General features: G+C 40.3%; 1 protein-coding gene across 1 annotated transcript; it reads right to left on the bottom strand.

Annotated features, from left to right (window-relative positions):
• Positions 1–9374: 9374 nt before the first annotated feature.
• Positions 9375–22789, bottom strand: LOC149815676 (desiccation-related protein At2g46140-like). Its single transcript, XM_089989956.1, has 3 exons — positions 22635–22789; positions 20404–21350; positions 9375–9568 (listed from the first exon to the last, which is right to left on the bottom strand). Exons 2-3 carry the CDS (start codon positions 21346–21348, stop codon positions 9563–9565), a joined length of 951 nt encoding a protein of 316 aa, XP_089846082.1. The 5' UTR covers positions 21349–21350; positions 22635–22789; the 3' UTR covers positions 9375–9562.
• Positions 22790–23041: the final 252 nt, after the last annotated feature.

The following is a 23041-nucleotide window of genomic DNA, read 5'->3' as shown; positions in this document are numbered from 1 at the left end:
ACATCACAAGAGAACAAGCAGGTTCACATATGCTTCATCATGGTGGCCATCTAATTTAAATTGAAGGAAAGCTTGGAATCAAGATTTTATCAATGAAAACCATCCATATGGACATAGACGATCTCAAGGATGTTTTCAAATCCATCAAAAGCAAAATCAATCTAAAAGAGAAAAAAAAATTAAAAGCCAAGAAGGACCTGGTGACTTGTCTGAATTAGTAACTTTCTTTTCAATTGGAGATACCGGCGTTGAAGGAGCAACCACATTCTTAACAGAAGTTAGATCCACAAGCCAACAACGAATGCAGATAGAAAGAAAAAAATAAAGTGAGGCAAGTAGCTTCTCTGAACAAAAATCATGAAAACAGCAAAGAACACAAAAGGAGGCTTTTATCCCCTCATTTAATCCTTTGAACTAAACAGAAGAAAGCTGGAAATACTAGCAGCGATAAAATAATAACAAAACAAAACACAAAAAAAAAGATGCACGATATGCCCACGCAGTGAACTAAGGGATGTGATTTTCAATACTTGGTTTAGTCTAATGTATAGGGTATATACAATGCACAGGAGAATCTATAGATGAGATGTAACTATTATGTGATGAATGCTGCTAAGGGGTGCCAGAGCATGGGCGTAGATGCTGAATATGAATCTCTTGTAATACACCCACAGATGCGCAAGATAAGGGGGGGGGGTGACTATAATAAATTTATAAGGCATGAAAGACAAAGTGAAATAAAATGCTGCCATAAATCATGAAATATAGATGCAGAAGTACCTGTGAGCTGGGAAATACGCATAAAGGATATAATGAATGCTTAGGCACACGATGGAGGATATTAGGCATTAAGAAGAAGAAAGAAAAGAAAAATGCTAAAAGTAAATCCAGACGTTAATGATGGGTTCAATGTGCATTCGATAATGAACAGGGGTAAGATGAAGGGATTTCGCAACTTCTGTAATGCTTTCATGATAAAATAGATTTTCTTTCACAGATACTCAAATTAATTACTCAAATTTGCTTCTGCAGCAAAACCAATCTGTATCAAGACGGATCAGATTAGCCATTCAGAAACCAAATTTGTTGGAATACGCAAATTCCATTGATCGTGCACATTTGTAAATCGGTTTTCTATGTGCAAATCGAGATTACAAAAGGGTGCGTTAATGGAGCAAAAATAAATTCTAAAAAAGAGGAGAAGACTCCTACCTGATTGGCTGGATCTCGACTCAAAGGAAAAAGAAAAGGGAACACTGATGATTGTTTGCTTGGCCTAGTGGTAATACTTCCTCTGAAGGTTAAAAGGTAGATCAGCTTCCTTTCGTCGACCAAGAGAGAGTTAGAAAGGAAGAAACAGAGGATGGAAGGACGAAATTAATCGATCGCTCTCTGCTAATTAGAGAAGAAGACAGGCTTCTTGAAACTCCAACGGAGGTTGTTCGTAAAAGGTGTTGCTCAAAGAAGATGGATGATCCAGAAGAAAGGTTGATAATGGGTTATCGAAGGAAGAAAAGGGATGCTTCGAGGGTTACTGCCTGAAGGTCGGTTGTATGAAACGTTACAGAAAAGATGGATGCGTGAACGTAGATGATCCTTTAAAGGGGCTTGAGGATCCCTTCTTAAAGAGAGGATCGAAGTTTCCTGAAAGGAAATCCGTTAAGGATTGAAGGCTGAGAAAGAAAGGAGTTGTTGAAGATTGACGGGTAGGAGACGAGAGGGAGAACGCGGGAAGGAATCCGTTGGAATTTTTTTTTCTTTTTTCCAAAAAGGAGGTCCCCTTTTAAGAAATTTTTGTAAAATGGTTCAAGATGAGGTTTTCAGCAAAATGGCTTCAAAAAGCTTGAAAACCATTCGTTTTTCTTGTAGTTTTTCTAATTTTTTTTTGGGGGTTTGTGTTATTTTTCACTTCTTCTTTTTTTGTATTTTTTGTATTTTAGAATAAAATCCTAAAGTTTTAAGAGAAAACAAAGATTAATAACCAATTTTTTTGTATTTTTGCAAGATATTTACAAAATAGAGCTTTTCTGAGAACTCAAGGCAATTTTTGGGAAAATTTCTTGAGAAAATGGGTTTTATATCTGGATTTTAAGGAAATATTCGATGTTTACAACCTCGAACTGAGAACTATAGGGTTGGGGATCCAAGAGGATTCCGGATGAACTGCACGAGCCCTTTAAAAACCATTTTTGGTTTTTTTTGTAATTTTAATTTGAAAATCGGACAACGAAGCTCAAATTTGGATTTAAAACACTGGGTTTGGATCCGGAATTGAATTTGAGTATATCCATATGGAATTCAATCCAGAAAATCTGAAGAACGATTGAAATTTAGCTTTGGTTCTCTCGGAAAATGGAACCAGGGGAAAAAAGTCATTTTTACCAAACTTTGAAAAATTTGGGGTGTTCACACTATACCGAGTACAGTTCGGATGGAGGACATCTTCACAACTGGTGAGAAGATCTCATCAAAGTCAACTCCCTTCTTCTGAGCAAAACTTTTCACTACAAGTCGTGCCTTGTATCTAGGTTGGGAGTTGTTGCTATCAGTCTTCTGCTTGAAGACCCACTTGTTCTTTAACACCTTATTCTCTTTAGGTGTTTTACCAGATCAAAGATGTGATTCTCATGCAATGAATTCATTTCTTCTTTCATTGTGTTGAGTCACTCAGGCTTGTTTTCATCCTCTAATGCCTCTTCAAAGGTCTCTGGCTCACCTTGATCTGTAATCATCACATACTCATTTGATTAGTATTTTCTGAATGACTGTTTCACCCTGATAGACCTCCTTATCGGAGTCTGAGGAAGTGGCTCTTGGGGTGATAGCTCCCGCTCAAATTTTGTCTCAGCACTTCCTCCCTCTGCATCATTCTGAAGAGGTGGCATCTCCTCCATAGGATTCAGAACAGTCGGTGCATCAAGGGGATTTATATCTACAAGATCATCTTTACTGGACTCTGATGGCTCAGACTCACCAATGTCTTCAATGGTCTGATCCTCCAAGAAGACAACATCTCAACTTCTAACCACCTTCTTATTAACAGGGTCATACAGTCTGTAGCTAAATTCTTCATGTCCATAGCCAAGGAATATGCACTTATTGGCCTTTGAATCAAGCTTGGACCTCTCTTTCTTTGGAATGTGAACAAATGCTCTACAACCAAATACCCTTAAGTGTCCATAGCAAGGTTTTTTCCCAGTTTAAACTTTCTTTGGAACATCTCCCTTCAAGGGAATAGAAGGAGATAAGTTGATCAGATCAACTGATGTCCTCATTGCGTCACCCTAGAAAGATCTTGGCAATTTAGAGTGAGACAGCAAATATCTGACTCTCTCAAGAATGGTGTGATTTATCCTCTAAGCAACCCCATTTTGTTGAGGTGTCATCCTTATGGTCCTTTCATGTTTGATGTCATGATTGGTGCAATACTGATCAAATAGCTCAAGGTATTCGCCGCCATTATTCGAGCGAATACACTTCAACTGTTTGCCAATTTCTCTTTCAGCCATGACCTAAAAATGTTTGAATACCTCTAAAACTTGGTCTTTAGTTCTCAGAGTATAAACTCAGACTTTCCTTGAATGATCATCAATGAAAGTCACGAAGTACAGTGCACCACAAAGTGTCTTGACCTTCAAAGGTCCGCATACATCAGAATATACAAGATCTAGAACATGAGATTTTCTAGATATAATGTTTCTCTGGAAAGAAACTCTATTTTGTTTACCATGGAAACAATGAATACATGGTTCCAGAGATGTACTTGTGGCACCTACCAGGAGCTCTTTCTTTGCTAGAACTTACAGTTTGTTCTCGCTCATATGCCCGAGCCTTCTATGCCATAACTCTATGGATGAGTCACTCTCCACAACATTCACAATACTCTTGCAAACCTTCACTTACAAAGTGTAAAGGGAACAGGCCTTTGTCCCTCTGGCTACCACCAAGGAACCCTTGGTTAATTTCCACCTTCTATCACTGAAGGTGTTGTTGTAGACCTCACCATCCAACTTTTCGGTAGAGATCAGATTCAGTCGGATGTATGGTACATGCCTCACGTCTTTCAACAACTTGTAGCCAATACTTGTTTCCAAGCAGATGTCGCTTATGCCAATAATCTTTGGCACGTCTTCATTTCGCATTCGGACATTTCCGAAATCACCTTGCGAGTAGGAAGTGAAGAAATCAGCCCGTGAGGTAACATGGAACGAAGATCCAGAGTCAATCACCCAGTCAGTCTCCTGACCGATCAAATTTATGTTGGTGCCATCACAGATAACCAAAAGCACTTCTCCTATGACTGCGGCAGTGGCACCCTGCTTTTTCTCTGAGCTCTTTTCTCTGCTCTACTCCTTGAACTTGAGTTTTCTGCACTCCCTCTTCATATGCCTCTTCTTGTGGCAATAATAACACTTGACATCTTTCCTTAAGCTCGAGTGTGAGTAGCCTCTGGATTCGCCATGGGAGTGTGAATTCTTGCTCTTACTGTTGTCGCTCTTTCTGTTCTCAACCACAAGCGCCTGGGAGGTAGAAGCATCACCTGATGACCTTCTCCTGGTCTCTTCATTCAGTAGGCTACTGGTAACTTGGCTCATAGTTACCGTTCCATCAGGTGCAGAGTTACTAACAGTAACCACTAAAGTTTTTCAACTCTCATAAAGAGAACTGAGGAGCAACAAAGCTTGTAGCTCATTATCAAAAGCGATCTTCATTGTAACAAGCTGATTCACAGTGCTTTTGATGTCGTTCAAATAGTCTGTGATAGAGCCACCCTCTTTATACTTGAGGTTTACAAGCTTCTGAAATAGAAAAGCCATGTTCACTGCTGTCTTTCTATCATAAAGGCTTTCTAGTTTGGTCTAAAGACCATGCGCCAAAGTTTTTGTGGATACGTGATGAAAGACGCTATCATCAATCCACTGCCGAATAAAACTGATCGCCTTTCGGTCTAGCTTTCTTTATTCGTCGTCTTTCATCTCTTCTGGTTTGCCGCGAATACCCTCTATAGGTCCATCCAGATCTTTACAAACTAAGAGGTCTTTCATCTTAGTTTTTTATGTCATCCAGTTTGTGCCATTCAAACTGATAATGCGCCCAACAACATTGTTCTCCATGACTCACACATAAATATAAGAACCTTGCTTTGATACCAGATGTTGGAGAATAGTGCGAAAACAAACAGACGGATCAAATCTTCTCCACAAGTGTGAATCGATGGAAACGATGCAATGATGACAGTGGAAGAAATACAAACTAACAGCAGAAACAAAAACAACACACAACGATTTACATGGTTCCCTCTCAACTAAGGTACGTCCACGGCGACCTGTAGGTCAGTACCTTACATTATCTTTCAAACAAAGATTACAAAAGACATAAGCCTCACAAACACATGAAGTGTAACAAATGAACAAGAGGATATACCTCACAGAAGAACAAGAAACGAGTGATCTGAAGAACCAGCTTGATGAAGTTGTCCTAAAAGAGGTGTAGCAACACTTCTTGCTCTTGTTCTCTCCACACCCTTTCGGTGCCCAAAAAAATGAGTTTTCTCTCTCTTTCTCCAAATATTTTGCACACTCATCGAGACACACATTTCCTGCTCATCCATCCTATATTTATAGGGTGGATAAGACCCGCATTAAATGCGAGAAGACTAAACGTCTTGCACAACATACGAAGCGTCAGAAGCACTAATTGCTATTCCAGCAATTATTGCAAATCACCATGCTGCGATGTCACAAATCGCTATCCAGCGATGACCACAAATCGCCATGCGGTGATGTCACGGACTAGCTTCCAGCTGAAACCACAAATCGCTATTTAGCGATAATCACAAATCGTTGTCATGCTGACAGCACAAATCGCTCTTCAACGATACCACAAATCACTATGCAGCGATGTCATGAACTAGCTTCCAGCTGAAGTCACAAATCGCTATCTAGTGATAATCACAAATCGTTGTCCTGTTGACAACACAAATCGCTCTCCAGCGATACCACAAATCGTTGTACGGCGATGTCATGAACTAGCTTCCAACTAAAGTCACAAATCGCTATTTAGCGATAATCACAAATCGTTGTTCTGCTGACAGCACAAATCGCTCTCCAGCGATACCACAAATCGCTATGCGGTGAATACAAAATCTGACTTACGCAGCTCCAAACACTAAACCACAAATCACTATCTAGTGATAATCACAAATCGTTGTCCTGTTGACAACACAAATCGCTCTCCAGCGATACCACAAATCGTTGTACGGCGATGTCATGAACTAGCTTCCAACTAAAGCCACAAATCGCTATCTAGCGATAATCACAAATCGTTGTTCTGCTGACAGCACAAATCGCTCTCCAGCGATACCACAAATCGCTATGCGATGAATACAAAATCTGACTTACGCAGCTCCAAACACTAAACCACAAATCGCTGATCCACAGGCTTCTGAATAGCTGAATCGTCATTCAGCTTAAGCGAACTTCTACAAATCGTTATCCAACGAATATGAAAGACATCCTCGACAAGATCAGGCGACGTGCTTGGAGTGCGGCGGATACTGAATAAGGAGGGAAACCCAACAGTCTTCATATGGGGGGGGTTACTTTGAAGATGATCCCCTACTTCGTATTCAAGTCATGGTAGGTAGCCAAGTGGTTGTTGAGACAAAATGGCAAGTGAATGTGGGCCAAACAATTCATGGAGGTGACCTTGTAGCACACTTTTGGCTCCTTTTTCAAAAGGATGATGAGGTCAATATGCATCTGTGGGATGGAAATTGCAGCAGTGGGAAGGCAGTGATACAAGTCTTTCCAGGGATCATGTATGGTGGAGCACTGCTATGGGATGCTAGTATGCGGCTTCAGGCTTTTCAAAGATAGGATTCATTTTTTTTTTCTTTTTTGTTTTCTTTTCCTCCTCTTTTCATTTGGTATTTAGTTCCAGTTTTACATCCCAATTACCATTGTTGGTCTTGCTTCATCTTTTTTGTTCTTTGGTTTGCAAAAACAGTTACTTTGGAGAAGAAACTATACTGCTGGATGGTTTTCTATTTAACCATATATACGTTTCCTTGTAGTCTGATTTCATGCAACTTAAATGGGTTTTTTTTCCTATATGCTAATTTGGTTTGCTCTCTCTCTCTCTCTCTCTCTCTCTCTCTATATATATATATATATATATATATATCTCTCTCTCTCTCAGGGTATAAGGGTATCAACGGGTCCGGTTTACCCAGACCAAACCCTATAGGGTCCAGGTATGGTGACAAATAAGAAGACCCGGGTCCAGAACTGAATGTCCGATACATGGATCCTGTCATAGTTTGTGAAATTTTATACCAGAGCCAGGCCCGACCTGAGTTATGATTAAGACCCTCAATTTTTCAATGTAAAAATAATAAAAAAAATATTATTTTACCGGGGTCTGGTTCATGTAATTCTTATTGGGTTCAAGTATGGTTTCTCTTATAATAGACCCCATTAGACCCAGGTCCAGACTCGATACCATACCCAAAAATCTGGTCCAAGACTGGTTCCACCTGGGTCCTAATCAAACCCGACCCCTTGATACCCCTACTTAGGAATGAACCCAGCAGCACTGCTCGGGCTAGGATCGTCTGGCTGGGGCAAGCCAAGCTGAGTTCAAGTTAGACAATCCGAACCTGAGCTGGCTTGTAAAAAGAAAAAAAACTCTTTTTTTCATACGTTCAGTGTTCACACTAGAACTAAACTCATGACCTCATTGATATATGTACGCCCATCTAACCAGTTGAGCTATCCGATGTTTTTGGCATAGGAGATAAAACTTCTATAAACTCTAAGCAAGCCTAGATGATCCACTTGGCTCAGACCACACAAGCTGCCTGTAACTTGTCTCCAAAAGCTCACTTGACGACTTCAAACGAGCTTCATGCAAGCCGAACCTAGCCAAGCTGCGATAGCTCGGTTCATTTACCAGCCCTACTTTTGTGGAAGGATAAATTTGTCGTACATCCTTCGGAGCTATAGTGTCATACCACATCATGAAGACTGTAACAATGCATTCATTTCAGCATAGAAAAATGCTTTGCCATTTGTCTTTCCTTATGGCTCTTGTGTTCAAGCTCCTCATTTTTCACTTTGTTTTCTTCACTCGTTCCAATGTGTCACGTTGCATTCAGGTGAATAATTTTTCTTCTCTTTGTACTCCCTGCAATGCATATGTTAATGTAAAGAGCATCAATTAGTTTCCCATCTTCTCGCTCAAAGTAACAATTGTGAACTCCTTAGGTGAAGCAAGGGCTTACTCTACATTTGGTTGATTCAGCTTTCTGCATATGGGAACCATACCATTGTTTTGTATCCAGCATGCCTTCAGATTTGTTTCAAGTAATATGCTGATTCAACTATTGATTCCTCTGCTCTTTCATGAATAGTCAGGTCCCTCTTGATATTCTAACACCCCAACCCCGCCTATCAAACTGAAAAAACAAAGAAAAAAACATGTATCTGATGCCAATTAAGTATTAAAACTGAGGCACATGGCATCATGTTTCTTTAGTGACTGAAAGCAAGTCACTGATGGTAAAAACCCAAACCAATTGAGTTTCCAACTCCCAAAGTTGTATATGCCCATGACCAAGTTTCAGCCTATGGCAAATCCTGAGAGTTGATACAGCCTCTTGACCAGCACCCAGGTCTTATCCTCTAAAGAGCACTCGACCATGACCTTGATCACATGAAATGTCAAAGACTCCAGGAGTCTGTCAAAATTCACTAGCCTAAGTCCAGTGACATGAAGTTGGAACATGTTAGAGAAGTGTGGAGCCTGATTTCCACCTGGATATAAATCCCTAATTTTGGCAGATGGTCGCTCCCCCTGCCTGTAAGGTGGTGGTTCAAGGGTGTGAGGTCCCAATACGCAAATTTTGGAGGATAGTTCTGTGATTTTACCTTAAAGATTATCCTAAAGAGTTCTACTCTAAATAAGTTTCTTTACACTCCTATTTAAAGTGGCAATCCGCCTTTTATAAAGTGTGGTTTTTTCAATCGAAATAAAGAGATCTCAGTGTGCTGTGGACGTAGGCAACTCTTGTCAAACCATGGAAAATCTCTGTTCCTTGTGTGGTTATTTTTTTTCTTCTCGTCTGTTTCTTGGATCTATCAATAGTGTGATCTAGGGATAGTGTGTTCGGTTGTCCCCCAACAGAACATAGTTTGGTAACTAACCAAGTATTCCAGATATATTCTAGTATTTTACAGAGATCAGCAATATTGAGTTATTCACAAGACTGCGACTAATCAACCGAGCTGCTGTGATTCCTGAAATATCCAAGACCGGTGGGATTCGGATTTTAAAGATTGTTTAAACTCAGGGAAGAAAGCAGACCATAGATATTGGAAATTCAAACAAAAACCATTCAGCAAATATGACAAGTACAGCAGTCTCTTATGACAAAGAAATAGGGCGGATATTATCAATAGCCACAGCACTGTACGTTGCTTATTTACGTCAACAGAGTGCCACTAACAAACTTCACCACAACTACGTCACAAAACAATTGCTTAGAATACTAATCAAGCTCTTATTCCTGCACACAGAAAGAGAAAATAAGATCGTCAAATACGTGAATGTAACTAGAAGTCATCTTAGCCAGGATGAAATAATACATAAAGAAAAAATAAATCTAAGATATAACGGCCATAGAGCATCCTGATTATGGTAAACATAAATCAGTTTAAAACACCACAAAGAAACCACGTAGACAAAAAAAATGCAGCCTTCAGCCAATGACTGACTAGGGAACAACCATAAATATGGCGCATCCACCCTGCCAAATTATGACCATAAGACCAAGGCACTGTTTGATTTATTTTTATTTACTTTACAACATTAAGCAGAAATCAGGTTCATAAACAAAAAATCAAAACAAAAGCATTGTTTGGATGTAAATTATTTACAAGCAAAGAAAGAGAATAGAGAGAAACTAGGGTAAAAAAAAGGAGGTACAATAGAGGTGGTGGTGGATGCAGACAAGGGTGTTGTTGAGAGCTTTCTCCAAAATAAATAAAAAGAAAAAGAGGCGCTCCCATCCAAAGTCCAAACATCAATTTACGTATTTAAAATAAAAGTAGCTTATTTATAAACACAACCAAACACAATAGCATTTAAAAAGTATCTTGGGAACAATAAATCCCAAGATATTAGCTTCATTTCATCCATCAGCATCTTATACAATGGGCTAAACCTAAAACACTTCCACTAAAACATCCTATTTTTTATCTTTTTCCCTTCTAACAATTTGATGTAAAGTAGGTATGTGGATTTATAGCTTTCGGATATCTTAATCAGGGGTGTTAGTACAAAAGCCCATTGGGAGCTGCCTATCCAGATAGTAAATTTACAACATCAGCTGACCAGTACTCATAGCTAGTCTACTTCTATAGGAAATTTTCATATTATTTAATTATTTAACATGCTAAAACCAGATTCAGTGAAAGCCACAAATCACAAATGATATGATAGTAACTTCTAAATTTACTGATTATCCCAGTGAAAGGCTATCTTGTGCTTTGTTCCCGGAATACCAACACACAAGAAGCAAGATGAGAGAACTCATTAGCTGGCAAGATAAAAACATAGTAACACCACTGTCACGGGCCTATTTCTTCCATAGGCCAGTGCGGCACGATGGTCCTTCCTTACCACCGCAAGCCTTCTGGTCGCTCACTTGCAACTAATTTGTTATAGACAGAGAACTTTTTGCAAACCCGCGACACTCAAAACTGCTACCAGCCTAACGGCCAAAGTACCAACACCTTTCCATGTGCTGAATCATTTTCATTGAACTTGCGCACCACTTTGTATGCAGCTGCCTAGCGGAAGCTGATCAAACGCATTTTCAAATGCGAATTCTATCTAGTCCATGCCGCTTAGTGCATACCCGTCCCATATCAACTATCACTTACGAAAATGACACAAACTTTACCTTAGCCTTGCGTGCCATGGAGCGTATTGCGACTTCATGCGCACGACACATCAAAACCTCGCCACTGAAGGAACAAGACTTTGCAGCCCCCAGTCCGAAGACCAATTGATAATTGAACATCATAGCGAAGAGCACCACCGAGACTCATTCATTGACACCTACGCATTCACTCGCCTAGTCCCGAGTCACCATACTCGGTTGAAATCACCTAATGTGATCCCTAGAGGAATTGACCCTAACCCACACGCATCTTCATGCGTCCAACCGCTATGCATGGAACACTGCAAGCCGAGAGGTCCTTAACCAAATCTCCAAAAGCAACATCCTCTGATCTGCTGGCATTGCTTAACCAAACAACACTCCACGTCTGTGTCGCCACACAATGATGCACTAACGACGATATTGATGCCTATCGCTGAAAAGAAGTCATCACCGTGTATATGTCTGACCCGATCCATTTATATATTGGATCGAGTCCAGACCCAATTGGTGTATATGTAAATTAACATGTTCAAAGGGGTATTTCTGTACCCTAGTTTTACTTTACTTAATACATTTAATAGAATGATAGGGTCAGCCGATTATTGACTGAACCCCTTTCTCTGAAATCTCTCTCTCCCCTCTCTCTCTTTCTCTGTGACAGGCAAACGTGGAGATCGAAGGCTCCTTTCTTTCATGGTATCAGAGCAGCGTGACGACTGTGCGTGAAGAGCTGCCTTCGTTTCACGGTAAAAGACAGATCCTTTTCACGGTGACAGACGATCCTTTATGAAAGTTTTTTACGGTGAGTTCGTGATTCAAAAATATATATTTTTGAGTTCGTGACTCTGAAACTGCTGTTTCGTGGGTTCTGGAAATCGACCCTTTCTGGAAGTATTCACGGTGAGTTCGTGATTCTGAAAAATATATTTTTGAGTTCGTGATTCTGAAACTGTTGTTTCATGGGTTTTGGAAGTATTTCTGCTGTGTGAAAAATATTTTTGAGTTCGTGATTTTGAAACTGCTGTTTTCGTGGGTTCTGGAACTGTTGTGCGTGATTCTAAAACTGTTGTTTTCGTGGGTTCTGGAACTGTTGTATCTCTCATGTTGGAACTGCTGTGCGTGATTCTAAAATTGTTGTTGTTGTATCTCCCATGTTGGAACTGTTGTGCGTGATTCTAAAATTGTTATTTTCGTGGGTTCTGGAACTATTGTATCTCTCATCTCTGCTGATCTATACCTAAGTGTCAGCCGAGTGCCCTGTCAGCCGAGACCTCGGCTATGATAGACCTAAAACCCAGTTAGCCGAGTCCTCTGCTGTGATATACCTAAGTGTCAGTCCAGGTTTTCTCAAAAAAAAAAAATGGATTCATCTTATGGATAGTCATGTCTGTCCTCAAGCTTTTTCGGTCAACTAGTCTCTGAAAAATTGAATAACTCCAATTTCTTAACATGGAAAAGACAGATCATTCCATTTATAAAGAGTCAGGACCTCTCTGATCATCTGGATGGATTTGTTCCACCGCCTCCAGAATTCCCCTCACAGGAAAAGGCGGACGATAAAGGAGAACAATCTGTTGTTCTTCTTAAGAACCCAGAATATGTTACTTGGATGAAGAGGGATCAATCGTTAGTGGCCTACATCACTTCAACTCTCTCACAGGAAGTCCTTATTGCTCTTCCTTATGATTGTTCGGCCAAGGAACTGTGGGATGAGTTAGTTCAGACGTATTCACAAATTTTTGAGGCAAGAATTATGTATCTTAAGCGAGAGTTTCAAATGCTGAAGAAAGATTTCATGTTTGTTATGGAATACTTGAACAAAATGAAAGGCATCACGGACCAGCTGGTTGTTGTTGGGTGTCTTGTTAGTGAAAAGGATAAAGTACAACAAACCTTGAGTGGACTGGGGTCAGACTATCATGTTATGACAACTACCTTATTATGTTTACCAGAACTTCCAAAGTTTAAAGATCTACGTGCGAAATTATTGCAATATGAGATGACTCTGAAAGGATCTTCTGAAGATTCTCATGGGAATTCAGGAACACAAGATGTGTTGGCTATGAGAATGAATTATGGTCGAGGACGAGGAAGTTCTTTTCGAGGAAAAGGAGGCCAAGGGAGAAACACCTATGGAGGTCGTGGCATACTTCCGACACCCAATATACAAGGACAAAGACCCATTCCCACTTGTTTTCTATGCAACAAGAAAGGACACATTAAAGCAAATTGTTGGTTTAATCCTCAAAACAAAGGGAAAGCTCCACAAGCAGAGGCTAGGAAGGATGGAAAAGTAAAGGAGTTGCTGTTGGCAGCCTTGGCAGGATTGAATATGAAGCAAAATGATAAAGGAATTTGGTATGTCGACTCTGGAGCAGCTACTCATGTCACAGGTGATGTAGGTAAACTCTTGACACTTACTCCTTATGTTGGTAAGAATAGCATAGTCACAGAAGATGGATCTCATCACTCAATCTCACATACTGGAAATGCCATTATACCAATGTCAAAGTCCTCTCTTAAACTTCCAAGTGTCATCCATGCACCTAATATTCAAAAGAACATTGTTTCTGTCTCAAAACTTGTTGATGATGCCAATGCTTCAGTTGAATTTACTCCCTCTTATGTTTATGTCAAGGATCTTCGCACGAGGAAGACATTCCCTGAAGGAAAACGATGGGGCAACATGTATATCTTTCAAGAAGATCCTTCCTCCATTCATTCTGACTATTCATCCTTGAAGCCTCACCAACGTCAATTTTTTTATTCTGATATTATATTTAATATTTCTGAATGTAATAAGCCAAGACTTTGGCATAGTCGTCTTGGCCATTGTGGTCATCATTTTATTGAAAAACTTGTCTTGAATAATTTTATTCCTAAGTCCAGTCTGAGTTCAGAGGTCGTTGATACAAAGTGTTCTAGTTGTCTTTTATGTAAGAGTCATGTCTTACCATTTGCTTCCATCAATAAAAGAGCTTCAAGGCCATTTGAGGTCATTTGTTCAGATGTCTGGGGTCCTGCCCCAATTACTTCTCTTTCTGGCAGTAAATACTATCTTATTTTCATTGACAGTTACTCACGTTATACTTGGATATTTTTTATGAAGCACAAATCAGAAGTTTTTGGATTGTTCCAAAGATTTCATTCTTTTGTTCAAAATCATTTCTCTACCAACATTCTCAATTTCCAGTGTGATGGAGGAGGTGAATTCTCCTCGAATGACTTTGTTGGTTTCCTTCAACATAATGGGATAAAGAGAAGAGTGTTTTGCCCGCATACACCTCAACAAAATGGGATTGCTGAGAGGAAGCATCGACATATTATAGAGATTGCAATGAGCATGATGCACGGGAGCAATCTTCATGTATCATTATAGACTGAGGCCTTTCACTCCACAGTCCATGTGATAAATCGATTGCCCATGAGTATCTTAGAAAATAAGTCACCATATTTCTCTCTTTTTGGCATACAACCTGATTACCATGCATTACGTGTGTTTGGGTTTGTTTGTTATGTTCACATTGACAGCTCACTCAGACACAAGTTCCAAGATAAAGCCTTAAAATGCAAGTTTATAGGATATGCAGAAGACTACAAAGGGTACAGGTGCTATGATCCTCTGAGTAAGCGTGTCAAGATATCAAGGAATGTAATTTTCGATGAGATGAACTTTGATGCTCAGGATGCTAATTCAACCCTTCATGCCGATAACTCAAGCCCCAACATTGAGGTATACTACCCATGGTTAAATTCAGAACTTTTTTCAAATGGTAAAGTAGACTGTCCAGAAAATTGCAGTCAGAAGGAGACACATGAGGAATCAGCAAATGGAACTCAAACGGAAGAAACTGTTTCACATGTCTTGGAGCCAGCAAGGTATAAAGGTATTGTGTACACTCGGTGAGAGAAAGAGCCATCATTCGTCTCTTGTACGAGTACGGATCCATCTTCACAGACAATGGATATCAGAAGATCCTCACAGATTCGACATCCACTTGACAGGTGGATAAGTTATAAAAAAAATTCATTGGATTTTCAGTTGTTCTTGACATCCATAAGTAAAGAGGAAGAGCCCCTCATGTTCTATCAAGCTGCGAGCTCTAGAAGATGGGTAGAAGCAATGAATGAAGAAATGGAAGCTCTACATGAACGTGAAACATGGGAGATTGTACCCAGGCCACAAAACAGAAATGTTGTTGGGTCAAAATGGGTGTACAAGATAAAGTATAAACCAAACGGGAGCATTGAAAGGTACAAGGCTAGACTTGTAGCCAAGGGATTTACACAAGAGGAAAGCCAAGACTTTGATGAAACTTTCAGTCTTGTAGTTAAAATGGGGACCATTCGCATTGTGTTGGGTCTAGCCATTAAATATGGATGGACATTGAGCCAACTGGATGTAAAAAATGTTTTTCTGCACGGGGATTTAAAAGAGGAAGTTTACATGAAACAACCCACTGAATATGCAGAACGAGAAGCCAAAGAATATGTATGCAAGTTAAAGAGAGCACTCTATGGTTTGAAACAAGCCTCTCGTTCCTGGTTCGACAGTTTTTCTCTAGAGATACAACGGCATGGCTTCTCTCGGTCCCTTCTGGATCACTCATTATTTATTCATAATAAACAAGGAGTCACTACTTTCCTATTAATATATGTAGATGACATCATCATCACAGGGAACTGTAAAAGTCACATTGAGCAGGTGAAGAAGTTATTAAATCAGAGATTTAAGATGAAAGATTTGGGAGAGCTGCGATATTTTCTTGGGGTAGAAGTTGATAAAAGAAATGATACACTCACCCTTACTCAGCACAAATACACGTTGGACATTCTCAGCAGAGCAGGCATGACAGATTGTAAGCCGTTGACAACTCCAAGTGTCATTCATCAGAAACTGAGTTCAAAAGAAGGGGACATATATGAAGATCCCACTAAGCATTGCAACTTAGTTGGCATGTTGCAATATCTGACTTTTACTAGACCTGATATAGTATATTCGGTTAATCAGGTATCCCAGTTTATGCATGAACCTCGTATGTCACATATGGAGGCAGTCAAACGTATACTTCGTTACCTGAAGGGCACAATTGGTGATGGGCTGGTATACAAGAAAAGGGAATTAGATCCAGGCGAGGGCCATGAGATCGTCACTTATGTTGATGCTGATTGGGCGGGTGATCCAGATGAACGACGATCAGTATCCGGTTATTGCAGTTTCATTGGGCCAAACTTGATATCCTGGAGCAGTAGAAAACAAAAGGCGATTGCTAGATCGAGCACTGAGGCTGAATACAGATCCATGGTCACTGCCACGGCCGAGGCTACATAGATAAGACATCTCCTGACAGAAATGGGAGAACCGATTGCTCGGTCACTGTTGTTGTGTGACAATCAAAGTGCCATCAACATGTCCTTCAATCCCATCCACCATAGTCGAGCAAAGCACATTGAAATAGATCAACATTTTATTAGAAAAAAGGTTGAAGATAAAGAGATTGAGCCTATGTATGTGCCAACTGAAAAACAAGTTGCTGACATTCTCACTAAAGGGTTGACGAAGGATAGATTTTGGTTTCTGAAAAGCAAGTTGTACATGGTTCAGCACCATGCACAACTTGAGGGAGGCTGAAAAGAAGTCATCACCGTGTATATGTCTGACCTTATCCATTTATATATTGGATCGGGTCCAGACCCAATTGGTGTATATGTAAATTAACATGTTCAAAGGGGTATTTGTGTACCCTAGTTTTACTTAATACATTTAATAGAATGATAGGGTCAGCCGATTATTGACTGAACCCCTTTCTCTGAAATCTCTCTCTCTTCTCTCTCTCTTCTCTCTCTCTCTCTCCCCTCTCTCTCTCTATCCGAAATGAAGAGGCCGTAAATCATCTGGTTAGAAAGAAGGATGGAAACCCAACAAGCAACGGATTGAAACTTTCTCATTTGATAGTTCAAAAGGCTCAAAGGATAGCTTTGTCACCTTTTGTGTCGTCGAAAGAATCGCCTTGTTCATATGGATCGCCTTTGTCATCTTTCGCGTTGTCGAAAGAATCCATCTTTCGCGTTGTCGAAAGAATCGCCTTGCTCCTTTGGATTGCCTTTGTCATCTTTCGTGTCGTCGAAAGAATCGCCTCTCTCTCTTTTCTCTCTCTCTTTCTCTGTGACAAGCAAACGTGGAGATCGAAGGCTCATTTCTTTCAATCGCGTGCCGCGCTACCACCTCACGTCATCGATCAAGCCAACGCATATCGCGCGTTCCTACACTCGATGCATTTTTCACTCAGTAGAACTCTGCACTATACATGTCACATTCCAAAAGCTCGGTCTGAGACATTCTCCCCCACCCAAACCATTGTTGTCCTCGACAATACCGATGCAAGTAAGAACACAGTCTTCACTGATATGTCAATTTCCCCTTGTACTTATCTTCGGTTTACTCTTTTTTTTCAGCCTACTCAACTTGTTCTGGTTTACATCCACCATTGCCGAAACCTTTAACGCGTCAAGTCTCATTCCTTTAACGCATCTCCAATTACTTAGACAGCGATCTTCTACTTTATCAACATCGAGTGTTCTCTACTCGTAAGACCCCAGTGCAGTGTCATACACAAGCAGGTCATCATCGCCCGCACGACAAACTTATCGTCTTTATACTCATGGTTACACTGCCTTTCAACCCCAACAAGAGAAATTTGAAGCCCTTCGTGGTCCTCGCAGAGAAAGACGACCACCAATGTGTGCCGTGGAAATATCAACTCTCTTAGGCACCAACTTGCGGTTTTCCAACGGTCCAAACTAGTCCTCAATGGGGGGGACATTATCTTGCGTATCACCCCAAAGTGGTCCTTTTAAGTGTCTTCCCGGGCACTCATCCTCACAAGGGCACCTTTGCCCAACGCTGCAACTCCTCTCTCGGAACCAGCACGTTGTAACTCTCATCAAAAGTCAGCAAAACGTTCTCGCAGAAATCGACGAGGCACGAACAACTTTTTCCGCACACACAATCAATAGAGGATCTGCCAACTTCAAGGAACCAAAACAGTGAGCATTTTGCTCAACATGGGCACTCCGCTAACCCACAGTCTTGAGAGAGAATCTAGAAGTTTAGTTGAGTCTCCTATACCCAAAAGTGCAAATCCATAGAGCTGAATCCAACGTGCATTATCTGCATGCGCAAGGCAAACGTCACGCTCCACCTGCGAGCCTAACGCATAACTGGTAGAAATCTTTAGCTTATTTATGTTCTCTTAGCCAACTAAACAGCAACCTTGCACTTCTGCTTACCATGGTCAAGATGTCCCATATCATCATGCCAACATCTTGCTTCTATGCTTGGTCAACAATACTTTAACTGCAAAAATTTGCGTAACCAAGATAAACCATCATTGTCATCTTCAGTATCGCACACAATGAACAACAAGGTCTCCGTGAATCTTTCTGCTCTAATGCCAATTTGTCACGGGTCTATTTCTTCCATAAGTCAGTGCAGCGCGATGGTCCTTCCTTACCATCATAAGCCTTCTGATCGCTCACTCGCAACTAATTTGTCATAGACATAGAATTCTTCGCAAACCCGCGACACGCCAAACTGCCAAATCTGGCCAGCCTAACGGCCAAAGACCGTGTACCAACACATTTCTATGTGCTAAATCATTTTTATTGGCTTTGTGCACCACCCTGTGCGCAGCTGCTTAGCGGAAGCTGATCAAACGCATTTTCAAATGTGAATTCCATCTAGTCTATGTCACTTAGTGCATAGTTGTCCCATACCATCTATCACTTCCAAAAAGGGCACAAACTTTACCTTAGCCTTGCGTGTCATGGAGTATATTACGACTCTATGCGCACGACACAACAAAACCTCACCACTGAAAGAACAAGACCTTGGGGCCCCCAGTCCAAATACTAGTTGATGATTGAACACCATAACGAAGAGCACCACCCAGACTCATTCACCGGCACCTAGGCATTCACTCGCCTAGCCCCGAGTTACCATACTCGGTTGGAATCACCTAATGTAATCTCTGAGAGAATTAGCCCTAACCCACACGCACTCTCATGCGTTCAACCACTACGCGTAGGACACTACAAGCCGAGAGGTCCTTAACCAAATCTCCAAAAGCAACATCCTCTAATCCGTTGGCACTGCTTAACCAAACAATGTTTCACGTCTGTGCTGCCACACAGCGATGCACTAACGACGATACTGATGCCTATCGCGTGTCGTGCTACCACCACACGTCACCAATCAAGCTAACACATACCACGCATTCTTACACTCGATGCATTTTTCACTCAGTAGAGTTCCGCATTGCACATGCCCCATTCCGAAAGCTCGATCCATGACAACCACAATGAATGAACATATCTTTCATTCCTCAACCTCTTCTTTAAGCTTAATTGTTGCGTCACACCAACAAATTTCTTTTCATGGATCACATTAAGGAACAAAAAGGGCCAAAAGGAAAATTGAGATCCCTTCAAGTGAACCAAAATAGTTTGAAGCAGTTCTAGTTTGTCAAGGAGTGACACTAAAGTTCAATCAAACTTTCAGCAATGACAGACCATACTACCAAATACTAGCAACAATGCAGAGTTTAGCATAATCAAACCCCAAAAATCAACAGAAAAAAATCAGCCCATCTGTAAAGTATCAGTTCACCAATCACAGGAGATTCAAAGCTCAAAATATCTATAGATCGAGAGCAAAGAGTACATAAGACATAATGTAACATAAAAGACAACTCTGCCAGAATTGAGTTTAGGTTTTCTATAAATGATAAATCAGCTAAAAACTGCACTGTGAGCATGGACAAAACCAGGAACTTTGGACTTAACCAACATGCAAATAAGATCTCTTCATCCTCTCACAGAATGGTATGGATCTAAATTCTGTTAGCACCCAATAACAAGCTTCCTTTTTTACATGTAAGTCATAAAAACTAAAGGCAGGAAAGTGAATTATTTTGTATTTTAACCTTTGGACACTATCTAGATTAGAACAAAATCAGACTGATAACAAGCCATTGGAAATATACCACTAAATATTTTAGGAAATTTCAAGACCACAAGTGATGAAAAGGAAAGTGACTGGATTCATATAACCAATACAAGGTTTCAATGTTACAAGAACTGCTAATCTATTTAAAGATGTCCCAACTCCCAAACAAATCAAGAGGTATAAAAATCAATATTGAGTGTATTATTTCATAGGGTTGATTTTTGGCCAAAAGGTACAGTTTCCATAAAAATCTTATTTCTTTTTATCCACAATGAACAAAAAAAACAGTGATTAAACTAAAATCTTAATGGACTGTTACTATGCTACTGCTTATTCAGAAAATTTGGCTAAACTGAGATGTTAGACTGTGCCCTATAAATGCAATTTCCAAATTATCTATGGAACTGGATAAGTGGGTGTGCTCAAATGCCCTGAAAAAATGCCTTACCTCATCACTCTCTTCTTCGCCATCTTCTTTGGTTTGCTTGAGCCGAGTGGTGCCACCCTCCTTATTAAACGGCAACTTCATTGGTCCAAAGGGTGTGTCCACATCGAGATTCCCCTTCATGGAGTATCCAGTTCCCCTGCCCCTGATCATATCCCAGAGCGCAGATCCAAAGTCCTTTGGTCGGAATGTGATTGGAATCTCCAAAAGTGTGTTACCATTCTTGTCTATCTTTGTAGACTCATCGAGCTCCGCACCTCCAATGCTCACATCAGCAAGCCACATCTCATAGTCAAGCTTGTTGAGCCCCAGATCAAAGTCATTCTTGTTCTCCACTTTCAAATGCAGAGTTGCAACAGTTTCTTCAAATGAAAACCTGTTGAATTTAATCTTCTCCAGATCAACATCAGGCTTGTATGGCACTGGAATTTCACCAGTCTTCTCTAAGGGAATTGTCAATCGGCCGAAAACAGGGACATCAGCAATGAGGGAAACCTTCACCCTGTAAGGAATTATGCTTCCAGGCTTGATGTCATTATAAGTCTGTTTGATGTCATCATACACCAGAGAGACAGGTATCTTGACTGTTTCAGAGCCATGGGCATGGATAGTCCCTGCGTCAGGGATCAACCCAGAGACAAGCTTCCGCCCATCACTCTCAACAAGGTAATCAATATCAATCAACGGGATTGGAATGGGGTTCGGATTTGTTACAAGCACATCAACAACAATGTCAGCCTTCTTCAGATTAATGGTGGGGATGTGAATCCCTGCAACATCCGCAGTTGGTTTTCCAAAACCAATGGTTTCTTCAATCTTCTCTCCGACGGTGTGGATGAAATCCTTGACCTTGTCAAAGAAACCACCTTGTTCATCTTTATCTTCCTCCTTTTTGTTGTCATCTTTGACTTTCTTCTCAATGACTTTTGGTTCATCTGACGATGCCATACCTTGCAGGTAGTCATGGTGGTATATAGATGAGCATCAATATCAAGACCAAAATCGGTTATGTTCTCAAATTAGAAGGAGAGAAAAGAATACAAAATTTAAAAAGGTATTTAGATGGTGATAAACAGATTATCAGTATCAAGATCAAAAATTGATTATGTTGTCCAAAGAATTAGAAGCGAAAAAAAAAAACCAAGAATATGAGAGAAAGTAATAAAGAACAATGGTGACAAACAATTGCAGCCCATTGCACTGATTCAGGACATAAGTCAATTTTAGACTCTCATGGAAGATTCGGGGTTTTGATCTGATCAATATTATGATCCATAGAGCTACCAAAGTCACCAAAGGTAGGAAAGGAAAAGAAAGAGAAGTCATTAAACTGCAATGGCCACAGATGGTTTCTGTTGAGTCACAGCAATTGGCAGCTATTTTACTGGATCAGGTCATAGATCTATAGCAGATTATAACTGAAGATTACGTAAAACGGGACACCAACTGCTGCGATCCCACGCGGACAACATGAATAACTGAATCAAGCCAAAGCCAAATTCAAGTGGCCTCGTGGTAGTTTGCAGCTCCATGAACTGATCAGGTCACATATCCATTGCAAACTCAAATCGAAGATTCAGGTCCATGTCAAAAATCTCTCTGAAAAAAAAAAAACACGAGAAACTATCCAATTTTGTCGCAACATTGGTGCCATAAAAACAATTTCGGCATTATTTTCACATTATTCATACTCGTTTATATTTTCCTATGCGGTTCTTACCCTTTTCACATGTTATCTATGTCAATAATCCCAAATATTTTCCCAATAAAAACTAGATTTAGCCAAGGTATCGCTAGATTTTAACCGAGATTTTCCGGGAACGAGATTTCTGTCATTAAATTCAAGGAAATGGGCTGCTAAGAGCCGCGATCCACACAGAGACCATGATCAAAAGAGAAACTCTCATTGTTGCACTGAATCAGATCATGTGTGGTTGTGGGTTGACTCCCTGCAGTTGGCAGTCCATTTCACTCAAGGCTGTAGATCTACATTGAAGTTGAAGATTCATGTAAATGGGGAGCAAGCTGCTTTGATCTACAAAGCCATCATAGCCAAAAGAACAAACCCATAAAAGACTCAAGAGAAAACTAAAAGTCAGATAGGAACTGATCCGACCACCATGCACCAACTTGTCCAGAAAAAATGGGATAAACCAGTATCTCACATTACGGGTAAAGAACTACAGTATCACAACTCATCCCAAGCAAAAGGAGAGAGAGACAGAGAGAGTTACCTTGATCGTATGAGGGGCGTAGGGATGAGACTCAGATATCAGAAGGCGAGGAGATTTGTCTAAAATTCCCAGAGAGAAGGAATTGCTGCGTCAGAACAGATGGGTTGACCTTAAAAGGTAAGGGAAGGGTCGCTCGCATTTAAGGCGGAAAAGTATGACAGATCTTTCATTGCCACCTTTAATTACGATGTCGGGAAAATTTTCATTTAGGCCCAATTGTTTACCATAATTTCAAAGAATGCATTCAAATCTCTGAATTTCTTGTTTTTATGTTCTTTTTTTTTTTAACTGTCAAACATATACTTATTCCTACCATTGACCATTAACTCAGATTAAATTAAATGTCTGTTAAATTGAGTCAAATAACGACAATAATAATAGTACCTACAAATGACTAAAATACGTGC

Source organism: Nuphar pumila, chromosome 15, assembly GCF_984573655.1.
Source record: "Nuphar pumila chromosome 15, dmNupPumi1.hap1.1, whole genome shotgun sequence".
NCBI lineage: Eukaryota > Viridiplantae > Streptophyta > Magnoliopsida > Nymphaeales > Nymphaeaceae > Nuphar > Nuphar pumila.
This window is presented reverse-complemented; position numbering and strand designations above follow the sequence as displayed.